At 39.5% G+C, this 19,961-nt stretch overlaps 1 protein-coding gene across 2 annotated transcripts in view; it reads left to right on the top strand.

Annotated features, from left to right (window-relative positions):
- LOC139148629 (sodium leak channel NALCN-like) overlaps positions 1-19,961 on the top strand; it is a 548,532-nt gene that overhangs the window by 180,578 nt on the left and 347,993 nt on the right. For both annotated transcript variants that reach the window (XM_070720114.1, XM_070720115.1), the window contains exons 12-14: positions 7,236-7,367; positions 8,012-8,146; positions 16,856-17,004. In XM_070720114.1, coding sequence (XP_070576215.1) covers positions 7,236-7,367; positions 8,012-8,146; positions 16,856-17,004 — 416 coding nt within the window. The remainder of the gene's footprint in view (positions 1-7,235; positions 7,368-8,011; positions 8,147-16,855; positions 17,005-19,961) is intronic.

Raw genomic sequence — 19,961 nt, 5'->3', positions numbered from 1 at the left:
CCCCCAAAACCTCGAATAGCTAAATTGTACCAACCACGAAACTAGTTCAGTCACGTGAATATGTATATTTCGATACATATATGAATCCTTTCACAACGGAACGCATCAAAAATAAAGGTCGCAGTTCTGGTTCAAGGACGTTCACGAGAAGACTACGTCGACTAACGTCTATCCCAAAATTTTTTGACGTTCTTCATTTGGCTACGAACGCTTGTTGCTCTGAAGATCAGTAGCCTAAAACTGATAGAGATAGTCCCGAATTTAATTCTTTAGCTTGCTGGGTCTGTAAAAGTATCTGGTCATCATTGCAAATCGCATCGACATGAGTTTCTAAGAACTTTTACGCTTTGTATCACGGTCCCTCTGTCATAACTTTTGACACAGTCCCTCCACAAACTGTGGAAAGACGATGCTTCGTAATACCATGGAGCTAAAAACAGAAGAGGTATCCCTCATGGTAATTTAGAACTGTCGTACATGTATCTCGTCATGTTTCCTGGTCAAACAAAGCCGCATATGCAGCAGTATATGCTTTCATCCGCCGAAACCTGGAATCATATTTTACACGACGACGACGTCATGCTCAGCGGTATATAGACAGTAGACACTAGGATACTGCGACATTGCACTTTTATGTGATATCGGATATTTTCAGGAAATGAGGATTGTTAAGTCAGGTATGAGGAGAGGGGAAATCTCCGATATATCGGATATTTACCCGTGATTTGACAAGTCTTTAGTATTGTCTAGTATTGTAAATAAAATCAGACTGACGACGTCAGGCTGAAGCAGCCCGAAATCTCCGGTAGCACCTACATTGGATATACTTACCTGCGTTTTGACAAGTCTAGTATCACCCAGGTAAAGCATATGACAAATGTGATTTTTCGCACAGTGCTTGTATCAAAGTTAGAGTTAGACTGACAAAGCCGGGCTGAGCCAGATCTATTCATGGGTGAAATCTCTGATATTTATCAGATAGAATTTCCAGCGATTTTGACAAGTGTAGTCTCGGTATTAGAGTCCGAACATCGCCGATAAAAATCGGATAATCGACGATCACGCAGACCCAGCGTGCCCAGATACAAGGTACCTCGTTGTGGTGACGTCTAGTATTGATATGGGACTCAACATATATTCCAAGTCTGTTATCTATAACAGAAATGTATATCTATCGATAACAGAAATATATGAGACGTCAAACTTCGATAGTGGACAGTAAATAACCAAAGTTTGCAGTAATCTCAAACGAATCTATTTAGTTTTCACCACTCAAATTAACTATTTTATTGGTTTAGCTTCTGTAATAGTGATAGTTGGGTTGAAAATGAGCTGATAGAGATGCTCAGCTTGTGAAATTATTAAAATCAAAGGGACATGCTCATGAGGGATCGTGACTAGAGAAAGATTTACGGCTGACCATTGTTTACAACAGCGGAACTTCAATCGCAATTTTTGTGCTTGTTAGTTCAATCGTTCCGTATGAACATGGTCTCAACAATCGGAAGAGAAGGAGCACACACATACATTTAGGGCCGACTCGCAGCGATTTCGAAGCTGTTATCCAATTGGGTGGCTGAATCTTACCAATATAATGAAAACAATACAAATAGACTTCCTAAGTGGCTGTGAATAGTGACAATCGACCAATCAGATATAACCTTGCAAACACGCTGCGAGTCAGCCGTACATTTATGGGTGAGTGTGCGTCTATGGAATAATGGTACTAATTTATTATCTTTACAGACGTGACACCACCTTGCCTTGATTATATCGGGACAGGTTGATGCGGTGACAAGGGAGTACATTGTCGTTTCTGACCTCCTTGCATGATATAAACATAAAGCTAGAACGGATGTCATAATTTGTTGATCAATGCCATCTACGATCATACATGAAAACAAGGGAGCAGCATTGAAAGCGCTACAAAAGTTATGTAGCTTTAGTCGTGGGTCGTCCTTGTGGACAATTGAAAAAATATTTACAGTTCGAACCAACCACTGAAGTTGTAATGACTGGTACAAATCAGAGCGTTCCAAGTTCACAGGCATTCACTTCTTGCATGATAGGACTACATGTAAATCGCCTTCCTGTTATGAAGTGCAAATCTTGAAAAATCGAAAACATCTCGAGAAAATATATCATTGTTTTTACTTGTCTTCTGCGATGTGTTATAATGGCATCAACTTACCTAATCTTCACCATCATAGTATCAGTTTCTTCGATGTCACATCTCTCAGATTAGTGATGTCATCTTTATTTGAGAAATTCATTAAATCCTCAATCGGAGTCAAACTCACAACGTGTGTATTCAGCTAGCTTGACGTCACTGGACGTAACTTGTCAATCATCATCACGGACATTGCGAACTGGCTAACGTCAGAATTGTCGGGCTCAAACGTTTCTCTGAACATGAACAGAAATGCTCAATATCGACAGAGAAATCGTAAAAAAAGGTTTTAAATATTGACGGTAACCCAAACCAAAAGTTTGTATCCACTTGCGCTTCCGTAGGCCATCCTACAAACTGCTTCAATCAATGTCGCAAGGTTGCTGCAGTGGCTGGTAGCAAGCCCTGCCACTCCCTCTGCTGTGCGTTGTTAGGCTGTCGTCATAAGTCGTCCTCGACTTGTAGCAAGGTCTACCATAATTGTAAGCGTACTTGACTTTGCGCTTACTACATGTACTTGATCATTTCTCAAGCTTTTTATATGAGAAAGAAAATTCATCGAATGTCTTCTTCATATCCCTAAGATCCATGAGACTATAACTGTATGTCGCGCCTGATTCGGAAACGCATTCGATCGTACATTACTCAATAACCAGTCTTCCTGACACTCGTCGGTATGGTGTACAAAAATACAAATCTATTTCAACAATAAACCATGCCATGTCTTATTATCTAGCAGGCGGCTATATCGCGGCAGTGTCACAAATGCCACCGTAATGACTAAAATCAAAACATTCATGGAACGAGAGAGCAGAATGGGAGCGCAGATTGATAACGCAGAATGGGAGCGCAGATCAATAGCGCAGATTGAAATGCGCTAGCGCAGATTGGGGGCGCAGACTGTCGATTTCTGATCCCCAACATACCTGATGGATTGGTATGTTGGGAAATTAAACTCAACAAGCCATGCAAAAAGAAAAAGCACTTACAAACTCTTTGAGTCAGCAGATCATGATATAACTATATCTTAGACCATGACATTTGGTGATGCCATTCCAGACGCTATGTCATTAACTATATCTTAAACCATGACATTTGCCAAAGCCATTCTAATCCCTATGTCAAGGTGAACAAGATTCCATTTCTGGTTTAACTATTGGTATTCAAAGACTACTACATATATCCACCTAACACTGAAGAAGCTTGAGATTATGAATGGTTCACGGTCCAATTTGGAAAGCACATGCCCGGTCCTAATAGATGTGGCCTCAACTTCAAAAATACACCATGAAACATGTCACTAATCAACCATTGTAACAAATATGACATCTACCCAGAAGTTCACAAGCCATGCAAAAAGACTGACCAAGTCATCTTGGTTACTTGCAAGAAGAACGAATTCCCTACACCGAGTCTGGATCTGCGCACAGTTTCCACCACACGGTACAGGGGAAAGTCCCCTGGGGTGGGGGAGGAAGGTGTTTTTTGTGCAACAGTTTACCTTATTTGATTTTATTAATTTTGACTGTGATATTTCAAATAAAGAGTTCAACTCTACATCGTCTGACTGCTTTATTATTACCGACAAGTCCTTATCTCCTCTCAAACTTGTGTATACACCACTGTAATTGCTCCGAAAACATTGCCAACTTTCTAATCCGCTGTCCGTATCAGCGGATTAAGTGATTGAGTCAACACCACAGCCATCCCACACGCATTAAAATAAGGAAAGAGTTGAAGATCTCAGACACAGTGTCACGATGTCGTCCGTAAAACTAGTGGACGCTTAAAATATTCATGAATTCGTAAATAAACAGGAAGGTAATATTATTCAGAAATAAACGGTAAAGGAGCTCCCTAGTGACCGGCCAATGAGAGAAATTACTGAAGTTGAAAAAAGTCGAAAACCTGAAAGCCACCTTGCGACCGGTCGTGTAGACAAATGTTGGCAAAAATTCAACACTTTACACTTACAGCCACGACCTCACGATCGGTCGTTGAGAAAAATTACCAGGAAAAAAGTCAAAGCCTGAAAGCCATAACCTCTAGACCTCATGACTGATCATTGAGAAAATGTCGGGCCAAATTCAAGACTTTACAGCCACGACCTCACGACCGACCGGGAAAAGTCAGACTCAAAGCTTGAAATGTCGGGAACACTTTACCGCCACGACCTCAACTGGCCGTTGACAGAAAATGAAGTTGATTATACCTGAAAGCGACAGTCGTTAAGAAATATGTTGTGAAAATTCAACACTTTACACTGGCAGCCACGACCTGGCGCGATCGGTTGTGGAGAGAAAATATTGGGAAAAAATCGGAAACCTGAAATCTAGTCTGTGATGAAATCAACTAGGCTACCGTCCGACCGATTAGGAGAGAAAATGTAGAAAAGTTAAAAAAAAGTCAATATCAACAGCCATGTGGAGAGACAGCTCAGAAAAAATTAAAATAAATCTAAACGGCCTGAAGGAGAACAGCAACCGTTACATTACAAAAATTTTGATGACATAGATTAAGTTCCTGACTGCATTTTCCTACCCTAGAACTTTAAAAAGCTAAGTCCATGCTTTTATTTCATTCATATTATGTGCTGCCGTCGTTGAGTTGCATGTTTGAAGAATGATAATGGTGGAAAATGCATAACAATACAGCGAAAATATATAAAAGTCAGTGTGGACCCTCTGAGGCTCTGTTGTGCCGCACAACAACCTAAATGCAGCCGCTGACGTTTTTACAGACAGAATACATACATAGACGATGTATCAAATACCATGAAATCATTTTTAGCTCATATTTGGTTTTATATATAAATACCAAAAAGAGCTTATATGATGAGTCTAAATGTCTGTATATTTGTGGGTATGTGCGGATGTATGTCCGTCACACACAAAGGCTCCCATACCGCCAAAGCTACCGTCTCAGTATTTGGTGTACAGGTAGATGTAGGGGTTGAGATGTGAATTTGTTCAAATGAACACATCAGTGTCAAAAATGTGCAAATGAGGTAAGAAAAAGCGAAATTCTGAAACAGGCTTGAAACAGGCTTACTCCACTGACTTGAGTCATTTCCTGTCGTTGTCATTGAACTGTTACATATTAACAGACCTGCTCAAACCATAGACATTAGAGGGGAGGAAGACCGTCAGTAGAGGGGAGGAAGACCGTCTATGGTCAAACTAAGGCAGTAAGGGGCTAGCTGCCCTTCTGCTATGCATGTTGCTAAAGTTGACCTCCAGTACCTAAAGTTTCAGACCTTAATTACTTTTGTCATTCTTGTTTTTCTGGTTTAAATATTTCTTGTTGTTTTTCTGGTTGTACTGTGCTGAAATCATTGTCATAACATCAACGTAGAATTTTCCTGCACTGAACAGATAGAAACAACATTTATTGTTGATCTTTGGTACCCATACTGGTATGTACCAATTCTGATCAAATTTGAGCGACACCGTATAATTGCGGTATTTTTATTGAAAAGGCATGCTTGCAGTAACAGTACCTTAACAAACAAAAAACTGAATAAAAAGTTGATGATTTTATCCATCTAGTTCTCTGAAACTGAAGCGAGGGCTGTCCGTCTTTTGGGAAAATAATATAACTTACGCTTGACATGGACGCGGAAGCGAAAAACACACTAACATTTTAAAACGAGAACAGGCAAGAAAATGTAAGCAAATTCGCAAGCCTGGTAATACCTGGGGTAATACTAGAAAGTCTAAGTCATGTTTCCTCGCCATTCATGATGTTTTGCTGATACGATGTGCACATGGTGGAGGTTCTTTTGGAATACAGTAGGTGAGAACTTCATTGGTATGGATAGTCGCTGATGTATTAGCGGGGAGGCCGGGCAAACGAGTCAGTCACAGTCTATGACGGTGTCCTACGTTTACGATAGACGCTAGATGTCCGGTGACGATGCATCGATGGTGGCATCGAATAATATAGATAGTGTATAATGCTGACATACCGGTACATCAATCTATATTGAGCTGCCTGCAGCGGTGTTCGTTCGGTTGATGCTGTCCGAGCCTCGCTACAAGGAGAAAATATTTCTCCTTTTCTGTGGCTGAAGAAGCTACCACCTCGATTGATCAAGGAGGTTTGTGTAGATGCATGTGCCAGATGCGAGAGGCAAGAAACGTGACACCTCACCCTTCAGCTCTTTCTGTGCAGAATTTTCAGAAGATTTGTTTATGTTCTCAAACTCATCGTTATCAACTTTTTGTGTCCAAAAGGATACAAATTGAATCCTTGTTTTGATTTTGTAGGATTGATCAAAACCAGTCGTGTAGCGTGCTCATAGCATGATATACGAACTTTTACATTTTACATTTACGAATTACGAAACGCATCATGGGAAATATGTTTACTTCAGGACTGGAAATAAACATGTTTGAGGTCAAAAGGGTCTACTTCCGACTTCCGCTCTTACGGATGACATCAGACCATGACTGACTCAAAAATGTTGATTGGTTTTCTGGCTCAAGATGACCATTTTAGACGGTGTACTTCGGCATGTAGCAGTTCATCAGTATAGCGATGCTTTTGATAGTCGTTAAATTCCGATTGACTTCTACATCTGCTCAGATTTGTGTTTTTTTGTGCCACTGTGTGGGACGGCTGTGGTGTTGACTCAATCACTTAATCCGCTGATACGGACAGCGGATTAGAAAGTTTGCAATGTTTTCGGAGCAATTACAGTGGTGTATACACAAGTTTTAAAGGAGATAAGGACTTGTCGGTAATAATAAAGCAGTCAGACGATGTAGAGTTGAACTCTTTATTTGAAATATCACAGTCAAAATTAATAAAATCAAATAAGGTAAACCATTGCACAAAAAAAACCTAGGTTCCTCCCCACCCCAGGGGACTTTCCCCTGGACCCTGTGGTTTCCACGCAGTCAGTACTGTCATGATTTGCAATGCATTGTGGATGATAATGGTAATCAAGGAATTCCATCTGAATACTAAACTGTTAGATGGGATGGAGGATCAAAGCATGTGACTGGTACTTCGTACCTTGGAATACACAAAGAAAACTTTTATGTGTATTTTTCTTTTACAGGTTTTTGGACCGGGTAAGAAATTAGGAATACTCATTTTCTTCACCATGAGTTCTCTGATAGTTGTGTCTGGCATCAGTCTACAATTGTTCTGTTTTGTCACTCCTTTGGATGAATTTATAACATTTCCTGAGGTAAGCCATGAGTTCCCATTTGCTGTATGAATGCATGCAACAATTGCAGAAATATATAAATCAGATATGAACTGAAAATGCACATGAGTTTCGTTATGTATTACATTTGTGGATGAATGTAAACTTTTGCCACATGTTTGCAACTTCATTGAAAGTGTTCTGATCAACATCATGAACAATATTGTTCATCAGAGATTAATTCCAAAGGTCATTAAGTATGTAAATATGTGAAAGCTGAAATAACAATACTAAATTTCTTTGACTACTGTCATTGTGTGACCATTTTATACAGCAAGTGTAATTGCCAAATTGTAATTGCTGGCAATGGGACACCTAATTTGCAAATTACCCAGTTGTATTGCAAGGCATATTGCTATTTCCCTTCGTAATTAGCGAGCAACTTTGTTAACTTGTATGCAATATCGTTTTTCATTTCAGTCAGTTGCGGACACTTTGTTTATCAGGGCTTTCAGAAAATATGTAGTTTATTGGGGTTGGGACTTCAACAACTGAGAAAAAAATAAAAATGTGAAAGTGTCCATAAGGTATATAGCTACCTTAAAAGTACGAAGAAATACTTAAACAGTTTGAGTAGATTTCCTACCTGAATGATTTATACAATATTTTTCCTGTGCGATTTTCAGGCCTTCATGTCCATGTTTCAAATACTAACCCAAAAAGGATGGGTAGTGGTCATGTATCGTAGTATGTATGCAACTGGAGACTTTGCTCCATTGGTGGCTGTTTATTTCATCTCCTATCATCTGTTTGCAACTGTGGTAAGTAGAAGGGTTGAAGTGTTCGAGTCTTTTTCATAATGCTTCATGTTCCTACAATGCCTTTATTTGCTAGTCCAATGGTGGTGCTCTGTTCAAAAGTACTCATTTGCATGCTTCTGAGCATGCTACATTTATCTAATCGTCTCAAAACGGACGAACTACGAGCAGACCTACGAGCTCGTACGAGCGAAGTACGAGTGACGTAATGTGCCTTACTTTCAAAGTACGAGTGACGTAATGCAGGTCCCAAAATCGACAAAGTGAGCGTCAAGCTGAGCGTGGGAAAACAAAAACAGCGTCGAACTGAGCGTTGAAAAAAAAAGAAGACAAAATAGGATTCGAAATGAACGTAGAAACATGCCAAACAGAATGTCAAAGTGGGGTTCTGAGTATGGGTGCTAAAATATAGCAAATATGCGAAACAAACACGTAATGACTTGACTGATTTCAGCTTGAATAGGCCTATAGCAAGTACGGGAACGAGTTCAAAACGTCTTTCACGTGTGGTTAGGCCCTACTACGTCGTCTCCAGTCTTGACCCGTACGTACAGACTCGTCCGAAAGTCAAAGCCTAAAAGTATTCCTCCGCACTGCACTGAACCCGCTCTCACGACCAAAAAAATAATCATACGAAGTTCACACCCGCTCCTACTTCCGAGTTTCGAATATACACAGAAAATGTGTCTAAGCGTTCGTTTGTCGTAAAATCCTTTCACATAAACAAAAATCTTTCATCCATGGAATACAACATAGTCCTAGGCGTATTCATAAAAAATTAGGTCAAAAGGAATGTGTGACTTATAGCTTGCATACGTCACTCGTACTTTGAAAGTACGGGCGCATTACGTCACTCGTAATATGAAAGTACGAGGCCGTACTTCTGCTCGTACAATGTCAGTTTTGAGACAATTACATACCTCTGAGCATGCTAAGATAACTTGTCATCTGTGTCTGCCACCATGCATGTTACTCTCCATTTTACTTTCCCGAGCCGTCACGCATGCACGCCGTCACGGTTTTGTGGTCATTAATCCCCACGGATGTAGTCCGGGGGGACTTATAGATTGGGTCATGTCTGTGCGTGCGTGCGTGCATGCGTGCGTCCGTCCATTCACGCAGGTATCTCAGACATGTCCTGGTCAATTTCTTTCAAACTTTGCACAAGGATAGTACCCTACCCCACACAGATGCATGTCGATTTGTTTCACAATGGGATCAAATTTGGCCGTGTCAGAGGACTTTTTAGTTTACATCTCCATAGACTCCCATGTATAAGGCATTTCGCCATAGACTACCATGTTTAAGTCAGTTCTGCACAGAATCCTATGTGTGAGGCCAAGTAAAATAAAATAAAAATCGCAAAAAGGATGCAGTGACACAGTTTTCAGCCCCACAGATGAAGTCCAGGGGGCTTATAGATTTGGTCATGCCCCTGCGTTCACGCAGATATCTCAGACATTTTGACAAAATGTCACGTGACCCCCGGTGACCTTTGACCTGAAATATACATAGTTGTCCATAACTCAATAACCACAAGTGCTACACCCTTCATATATGGTATGATGGGACACCGTATGACGCCACATATTGTACCTCAAATATACATATTTGTCCATAACTCAGTAACCACAAGTGCTACACCCTTCATAAATGGTATGATGGGACACCTTATGACGCCACATATTGTACCTCATTAATTATGCACATATCTAATTTTGAGCGAGCCAATAGAGCTAGAGGTCTGATTGTTGGTATATAGGGATTACTTAGCAATACAATTTTTTGACAAAATATCACGTGACCTTGGTGACCTTTGACCTTAAATATACATATTTGTCCATAACTCAGTAACCACAAGTGGTACACCCTTCATATTTGGTATGATGGAAGACCTTCGCAACAAGTGAGTTAAGGCAGGGGTCCAGCAGGGGTCCAGACCGAATTTCGAGCTGAATTTCATTTCTCAAAAACTACTGGTCATATTTTAATGAAATTTGGTACACATACGTAGTTTTGATAGCTCTTCAAGTTTATGTCACTTAAATTAGCACAAAAGGTGTCATGTGATTTTTATATTGACATTTTCGCGCCAAAATCGCATATGTTATTTATCGGCATATTCCAACTTGTAAACCACATTTAAACTATGTTTTTTTGGCATATGATAATAGAATGGGTTCAGTACAATCGATCAACATCCTTTACAAAGAGAAATTCCTGAGTTAATTGCCTCAAATTTGCGCCAAATACGTACAATTTGTAGGAAAAGTCAATTCTTGGTTGAGTTTCGGTGATTTTTTAAAGAAACGCTACCAAATCATACATGTTTAAGGTATTGTTGTAAAGATATTTTAAGCCTTAGTTTGGGGATAGCAAAATTTCAGGAAAAAGATGCGATCTACAAGTTGGAATTTTCGAAAGAAATCTGGTCGCTTTGTGCGCGATTGGGCCATCTCGCAAGCAATCCAAAAGGTCATGACCCCGTCGCCTGTTACTGAAACAATTTGTAATTTTAAGTTGAAAGTGGCTGCACACATCATCCCTCTTGTCTTGTTTGTGCTAATGTGTTTTCTGTCTGTATTGGGTAAGGTTGTTAGTGAGAAAATTAACCAATTGGTTGTTATAGCTATGCTGAGACGTAGAAGTATGTCTCAGACCACTGTGACCTTTTGACCCCCACGTTTCCGACCAGTTCGTTCTTTAGTGGCTTTATATAAACATGGAGGTACCAAATGTACCTCCATGACATAAGCATATATCTTCCTTAATTTCATGTTGTATCTATGTTGTTGATCTCTGTATTCTTCTTGCAGGGAAGCAAGAATACTCTTGTTTGGATCGTTTTGTGTCCGACTCTGTTCATTAACCCTTGTCACCTCTTTTCTCATGCCGTGGACTTTGGCCTCAGCATGGCTGATGTATGGATTTCGTTTGCACGCGATGATCGGCCTATTCTATGTAGTCGAAGTTCCACACAGTGCTTTGGGCTATCTTTTGTTGTAAACACTAGTGTGTGCTTTGTCACTTCGTTGGCTCGATGATGTTCCAGTTAGGAACTTTGTTTGTGATATGATTTAAGGGATTTTCTGTTGTTATCTCATGTGTGGGCAGTGTTGTTTTATTAATATTCATGACCCTAATGCATATTCATGATAACATTTGACGCCCATGCCTTAAAGCGCAGTGGTCGTCGCGCTGTGCATGCTCCTGAGGGGGTCCCCCCTGTTGTCAACATATCCAAGAATGCCGCACTGTACGTTACGTGTTGATTATAATGTTTGCGATATTCACTGTGACTATGTGCAGTAAACTCAGCGACATAAGTGTAGTGTCTCAATGTTCGTAGCCTTACATGAGTTTATAAATAGAAATACACCGCTAAATTTCGTTTCCGATCTTAATATTTTACTATTGCATGATGCATATTTTACTATTGCATCTCACTCAGATTGAAGTTGAGAAGACTTATGTTTACAAAAATTCATGTTTATCAACAAAAAAATCGCGCACACGCAGCGCGACGACCACTGCGCTTTAACCTACTTGCGTTATGACGCCACATACTGTACCTCATTAATTATGCACATATCTAATTCTGAGCAAGCTAATAGAGCTGGATGTCTGATTTTTAGCTCCTCAGTTTTATAAACTGAGGAGCTATTAGAATTGAAAACCAGGATGGCGGCGTCAACTTTTACTTCCTTCTGTCAAGATTTGGCGTCAACTTTTACTTCCTTCTGTCAAGATTTGGCGTCAACTTTTACTTCCTTCTGTCAAGATTTGGCCAATTAACTTCCGTCTGTGTGTCCATGTGTCATGTGATAAACTGGTGGGGGGCAATTACAGTGAAATTTGATCAAGCTGCAGAACTTCATTAACCAAGGTGTTGTTTTGATAGATGTGTATCTGCGATTTTTACCACATTAACACAGCAGGGCTTGATGTGGTCTTGTTTACATCTTTAATCAGCTACATGCTCTCAGTTACACAACACACCAGGGCCACTCCATGCATGTCAGACAGAGAAACATAAACAAATCACCACACTTTGCAATGTCATGTATCTTTCATTTTTATTTGTGATGAACAAGTGAGCGTGAAAGTTCAGGTAGCTTTGGGAATTGACCGGCTAGACCAGCATCATATAAACTTACATGTTCAAAATACATTTGTAAATGTATTTGTGGAGTTCCTGATTGGACTCAATGGTGCACTGCAAGAACCTTTTCAACATAGCGATTCTAATAAAACGTAAAAAAAGACAGTTTGTTACAAGGCATCCTTTTCACTGAAACACTTGCAAACATGATTATGATGTGTTCTATTACTTGTAGCTCATTTCATTTATACCATTTAGACAAATTTTTCACTATTATTTCTATTTTTAGCTTTAAGGTATTTGTAAAGTTGTAACAGCTCTAGTACTTTCTCTTTTGTTCTGTTTTTGAGGAATACTGTGATGAGAATGTTCCCTCACAGTATTTCATGATTCAATTCATTTGTAAGAACTAGAATTGCAATGATTTGACCGTTGTTAGCAACAGAAAACTTATCATTGTGTCCAATTGTCAGGAATTCCCACTGGACAAGCTAAATTTCAAAACCTTCCTGAACTTTCAAGCTCATTTGTTCATCACGAATAAAAAAGAAAGATACATGACATTGCAAAGTGTAGTGATTTGTTTATGTTTCTCTGTCTGGCGTACAGTGGAGTGGCCCTGGTGTGATGTGTAACTGAGAGGTGTAGCTGATTAAAGATATAAACAAGACCACATCAAGCCCAGCTGTTAATGTCGTGAAAATCGCTGATACACAATACCTTGGCTAATTAAAGGGCCTATGACATGCCCCATACAACCAAACGTAAAATCACTCTTTGGGTCTTGAAATTAGCCTACGTCACTGTCTTGCATTGCGTATCACCCCCCCTTGTCCAGATAAAACGCAAGTAAAAGTTACGGGTGGGCGTGTACCCCTAGCCCAATTTATTCGACTTTTTTTGGCTTTTCGAAGTTGAGCCGACGACTTATCTAAATACGGACAAACAGTCTTTCACACCTTTGCAATCTCATGTCCGTAAGTGTGTGAGGCAAGGGCTTCCTTTGCTCAGAATGTACAGCGGGCAGCGCATGAGAGAACATCGTGAGCATTAGTGCCTAAATGTTTTAGTTTGCTATAGTGACATGGTCTTTTCAGGAGATTACCAACGGTCACATGTGGCGTACGGCCGATCACCTCGCCGATCGAGTAAATTAAAATGACTGAAATTAAAATGACTTGTCGGGCTATCTGATTAGGTGTACTATGCTTTCGTCCAAAATATGGGAAATTTTATTGGGAAACATTTGCGCGCCAGGATGCTTCCCGTCTCTACACAATTGTGAATATGGTGAAGACGGCGATTCAAAATGGTGACCCGACAGTGCGGCGACAAGCTCTCTTTGTTTTTCTTCATCAAAACATGTACAAAATAGGCCTAACGCATCACTTTTTTGCAGGATTTGTTTGCTCTGAAAATGCACGGGAACATGAGTCGATTGCATCATTTGTCTCGTGCTCCAAGGAAATGAAAGTTCTGTCAAAGGTCGACGTCCAACACAGCTACACTCAGAGTGATAGTTTTCGGAAAGGGTACTGAATTTCGCCCAACCAAAGCCGTTTCATAAATGAAGAGCACTACGAATTCGTATGACCATACCTTTTGTGTTTATCGTCAAAGTGTTAACACGACGGAAGTGGAATATAGGGGTCAAGTTGCAAAATTTTAGACCCCGTGTTGAGTGCGTTGTAATCGGACTGCTATGATTGCAGTAATCGGATGTCGTATTAGGAAAACTAGTAGGGGCTAAATGTTGATAATTTGAAACTTCAAAACCCCAATTTTCATTTTCGATGTGTTTAAAAAACTGAATGGAAATATTTCGTGATAATTAGTTACGATTAATAGACGACATAACCATATTTCGACGTGTTTGGCGCTTACCTACCGGACATATGGGCTGTCTTTGTGTATTGCTTTCGGCACCTTTTATCGTATGGTCTGGATAACTTTGCCAAATTTGTATAGCCCGAAATAGCTTCTACTAAACAAACTGTCCAAAACGGGACAGCAGTATCACTTCACTTAATATGAGGTCGTACAACTTGTTAAACGCTATCATTACGGAGCGCAGTGAGTCCGACGAACAGCATGTGATTAAATGTCCAAAAACTGAGATCGTCTGAAAACTGCACACTGAGTGTACTGTACTGCAGCTATAACATGCAATGCATTGAATCGAAATACTAAGGCGCAGGATTGCTCCACTTTTTAGCTCCGCTGTCAGCGATGCGGAGCTTATCAATTAGGTTGATTATCCGTCGTCGTCCGTCGTCCGTCGTCGTCCGTCGTCCGTCGTCGTCCGTCAACAATTGCCTTCTCCTTTTATATTTTTGGGCCATTTTTGGTCAAAAAATGTGTATTTCCAAAACTACTTATCTGATAGCTTTGAAATTTGGTATACAGGTTTCCATAGATGAACTAAATGATATTTATGGAAATAATGATGACATCTGCAATTTTGAATTTTTGGGGCAATTTTTAGCTCACATTTGGTTTTACCAATGTGAGTTTATCGTATAGGCTGAAGTCGATGGCGTCTGTATGTATGTGTGTATGTATGTATGTACAGTATGTCCGTCAACATCAAAAACACGCAAACCGCTGCATATTTCAGCTTGGTATTTGGTGTGTGGATGCATCCTGGGCTATAGATGGGATTTTGTTCAAATGAAGTCTGCATTGCCAAAATTATGCAAATGAGCTTACAAAATGTGAAAATGGTTAAGAATTAATAACTCAAGAACCACGGTTTTGATTGCTGTGAAAATTAGTGGGCGAGTACCTTAGGTGGACCTTATACAGTTATTTGTATATTGTGAAGATTTGTTGAATTCTATATTTTTGCTGAATTTTTTGGTTATATTTCTCACTGGATATTTGCAAGGATTTTACTCTTCTAATTTGTTTGAATTACAGCAGAATTGGCAAAATTACTGTTTTTGGGCAATTTTTGTCATTTTTGGTCAAAAAATCACAAAAAATATTTTTTCTTTAAAACTGTTGGACATACAGCTTTTATATTTGGTGTAGAGTTGCCAAGGGATGACAATAGTCGGATATGTGGAAATTGTCCAGAAATATGCAAATTTGTATTTTTAAGACAATTTTGTACTGTGTAGAAATCATTGTCATAATATCAATGTAGAATTTTGCTGCTCTGAACACATAGAAATAACATTCATCGTTGACCTTTGGTACCAATACTACTTGGTACCAATTCCGATCAAATGTGAGCAACACCGTATCATTGGCGGTATTTTTTGTCATCATGTCAGAGAAGAAACGTTCTAAGAAGACTGGTAGCAACCCTCAGCAAATGCTATTAAACATTGGCATGGAGGATGCCCATGATGCGTCCATAAGTCAAGAAATAGAAGGGCAGAAGTACATATAAATCCTTCCAGTGATACACCTATAGCTACTCCTGCAGTTAGTATGAGCTTCAGTGTGCATGACGATACAGACAGGTCTCACATTGAGCCGTCACAAGTCATGCCAACGCCACAGGACCAGGGTGATATTTCAGCTTTAACTTCGCTAGTCATGCAGCTTGTGCAGCAGAAACAGCATAACTGCTGCATAAAGTGCACAAGACTAACCAGTGGAGCATGTTGCCACTGCAATGTAAGTGACACTCTGAAGACAGCTAGACAGATGATACATTAGCAAATGCACCTAAGTCTCAATGAAGGGAAGACACTAACAAGGGAAGTGAGGTTGATACTACAAGACTTAGTTCTTTTTCTGACTTTCCAAAGTCAGTTCGTGAACTAACCAGCACAAGTCCGCTGGATAATGTTCTAGACGTCAATTTCGATTATGTCCCCGACCTTGTAAGGGGACAGGTCACATGGCCAGTTGCCGATAAATCTGTTGACTGGCTTACATGTTGTTTAGACAAGTGCATCTCTGCTCCTCAGTTGAAAGCTTTCTTAATAATAATAACATTTCAGAAAACTGTCTACAACACAGTTCTGCAAGCATCAAAATCTAGAAAACTTAAAAGGGAATAGCACTTTTAGCCTCAAATATATATTTCTTGTTCAACATCAGATTCATTGTATTCTGTGCAATGTTTACCTGGGGTGCCTTTGATTATCTTCCTCAAGGTGCCCTTTGGCGGCCTGGGGCAACCCAGTTTCTGTTCAATTATCGTGTGACATCATTTTCGGGGTACGTCAGGGTAGATTTCACCGCCTCTGCTCGTCAAGTCGGGGAAGTGCGGGGCACTGCATAACAAATATGGTGGACAACAAACTGACAACACTAGTGCTCATGGAGAAAAATCGCCCTGTTGATTGGTACAGTTAATCAAAACTGTTGACGTGACATGGTGGAGTTATTGAAAATGAACAGGCTAAAAAATAGCTAATCTGTGGCAAAATCTTTGATTTCCGGATGTATTGTTGTTGTCATTGGTCATTTTGTTCCCTTGGTAACGTTCGATTTTCCCACTTCCCCGGGGAGCCCAATCATAACATCATGATGTCACTTAAGGCTCCCAAGGACCATAATCAAACGCAGCCCAGTTTATGTCCAGATCAACATATCCTGTTGTGAATATTACTCACAAATGTTGCAAATACATATATCTCATCGTATTATAGATTGTTCTCAGCTTGTTTGTAGCTGTAATCTTGGATAACTTAGAATTAGATGAAGAAGTGAAAAGGCTCAAACAGCTAAAAATTTCAGAGGAAGTAATGGGGACTAAAGAAAAACTGCCTTTAAGATTGCGCATCTTTGAAAAGTTTCCGTAAGTATCCAAATTTATTCACAGTCATTTTTTGCTCACGTGTTTTCAAACACGTGAGCATATGTCGTAGCGATGTCTGTCTGTCTGTCTGTCTGTCTGTCCATCTGTCTGTCTGTCTGTCTGTCTGACTGTCTGTGTGCTCAATATCTCAAAACCGGCTCATCAGATCAGAATCAAATCTGGTACATAGATTCAGTTTGCAAATGGCAAGAACTGATTAGTTTTTAGCTCCCATATATATGCATATGTATATATGCAAATGGGAGGTATTCGTATAAGGTGGAAACGGCGCATGCGTGACTCCAAGGCGTTTCGTAGGTACGTCGGTTCTGTAAGAAGTTCGATTTTGAAGACCAAAGCGATTCACACTAGGTTTCCAATCAAACTGAGGCAATCGTCAAGGTAAAGTGGACAGAGTAGTGTGTTTTCTCTCGTTGGACAAGAAAGAACGTCAAAATCAGCCAAGAAAATGACAAGTCAACGACAATCAAGTGCTGAGGTCAACACAACAGCCAGAAACAATGTACCGGGAACCTACAGCACAGCTGTTGCAGGAGATGAATATTCTTTTGTTTCTGTGGAACCGGTATTTCTAAAGCAGGCTGACGTTGATCCAAACTTCAGTCAGACAAAACTAGATGGACCAGAAATACTTCAAAGTTTAACTGAAGTAATAGAAGTAAGAGTAATTTCGGGATTGCAGCGATGTGGTGGAGTTTGGCGTATTTATGTACAAGACCGCGCTGACAGAATAATTCTTCTTCAGAGTGGATTGAATTTACGCGGCAAGCACATCCAGCTCTACGACCGAAACCCATACATTACTGCACGAGAAAACTCAATCAAAGTTACAGTAAGTGAACTACCGTTATCAGCACATGATAGTTTTGTCAAACATGGATTGCAAGATTTAGGTTGCAAGCTGAAAAGTAAAGTGATTCGTGAAAAATGGAGAATCAATAACCAGCTGACTGAAATATGTAATGGCAATCGCTTTGTCTACATTGAAAGGCCAGTCGAATCGTTATCACGTACATGGACCTTTGGTTCATTCAGAGTCAAAATCTACTATCGTGGACAAGAGTTGAAATGTCAAAATTGTCTTGAAGTTGGTCACGAAAAAAGAAACTGTAAAAACCAAGTAAAGTGCAAACGATGTCAGAAAGCTGGGCATAAGCACTACGAATGTGAGATGAGGCAGGAAATCAACTCAGTCGATGTCGAGGAAGACGTCCAAAGTCCATCGGAAACAGACAGTAACGAAGAGGAATCAGATGACACAGAGTCTACAGAACACAGCATTCCGAAGACAACAAAACCAAGACAAAGAACTCTGTCGGGATTTCTTCGTTGTCATAGACAAGGTACAGCAGAGGTCGGTAACCAGTCCAATTCACAGGAAAAAGGGAAGTCTATGAAAAGAAAACTGGAAAGTACATCGACGTGTATTACAAACACTACACACGCATCAGATAACGAAGTTGAAGAAAGTGAAAATCTTCTGACATTCTCAAGCAACCAACAAACAAGTTCATCAAAAAATGAAGGTAAAACACAAAGTTCTACTCACAAAAGAAGAAGGAAAAAGAAAAGCAAAGTAAAGAAAGGAAAACATGTGTAAACAAATATACATAGTCTACTATGTTACTCTAAATGACAGTTCTTCACCTTCTTAGCTTAAATGTAAGAGGTTTAAGAAATCAACAGAAAAGACAACAAATCTTTAAATGGTGTTATGATCAAAAAGCTGATATTGTATTACTTCAAGAAACGTATTGGGACGAGAAAATTGTTAGAGAACAGGTGGGGAAAGAGTGGTTTGGTCAAGTGCATTGTTCATACGGAACAAACCATAGCAAAGGTGTTAGTATTTTGATCAGTAAAAATATTGACCTTGCGGTGTTAAATGTTAAACAATGCGAAGATGGCAGAAAATTACTATTACATGTTGAATATGAAGGTATGCCTCTCACAATCGTAAATGTTTATGCACCCAACGAGGTGAAAAACAGAGAAAAATTTTTTGCTAAATTTAAAACTTGGGTAAGACGTAACATGGAAGCGGAAGACAATCTGTTGATTGGAGGAGATTTTAACTCTGTATTGAATCCTAAGATTGATAAACTGGGTACAAAATCCCAGGCTACGCAGCCAAGAAAATTGGTGACTATTTTGAAAATGATGAATTTATGTGATGTGTGGAGAGAATTAAATCCACAAAGAAAGCAATTTACATGGAGACAAATATCTCTGGGTATTGCAAGTAGACTTGACTTTTGGTTGATTTCATCAGACTTACTGCCAAACGTAACGTCATCAGATATACGCCCTGCTGTTAGATCAGATCATAATGCCGTGTCCCTGAAACTCTGCTTTTACAAGTGTGTAAAAGGGCCCGGATATTGGAAGTTAAATACAGAGTGGTTAAAAGAAAAAGACTATCTTAAATGTATAAAAAAGGTTATCGATCAAACGATTAAAGAATGTCAAAATCTTAAGGATAGTGGTAAGACTTTAGACCTAATTAAAATTCGTGTTAGAGAAGAGTCGATTAATTTTGCAAGAATGAGGTCAAGAAAACAGAAGAAAAGAGAGATAATTATTCAAAACGAAATCTTAGAGGTAGAACACAAAATAAGCGAAATGCATGGAGCCAAAGAAAACAGTACCTTAAAACTCAAATATAGTGACTTAAAAAGGGAATTAGACCAAATTTATGTAAGAAAATTACGAGGGGCCCAAATAAGATCTAGGGTGAGATATTATGAAGAAGGTGAAAGAAATAGTAAGTATTTTTTAGGGTTAGAAAAGAAAAATTATAGAAGAAAGCAAATAAAGAAATTGAAAGTAGATGATAAAATTATAGTCAAACAGGAAGAAATTATACAAACAGAAAGACAATTTTATCAATCCCTGTATACCTCAACAAAAGTTGATATGTCACAAATATTAACGTA

The sequence above is a fragment of the Ptychodera flava genome, chromosome 13, assembly GCF_041260155.1.
Source record: "Ptychodera flava strain L36383 chromosome 13, AS_Pfla_20210202, whole genome shotgun sequence".
In the NCBI taxonomy this organism is placed as follows: Eukaryota; Metazoa; Hemichordata; class Enteropneusta; family Ptychoderidae; genus Ptychodera; species Ptychodera flava.
Note: the sequence above shows the minus strand (reverse complement) of the source record. Positions and strands in the feature narration are given on the sequence as shown.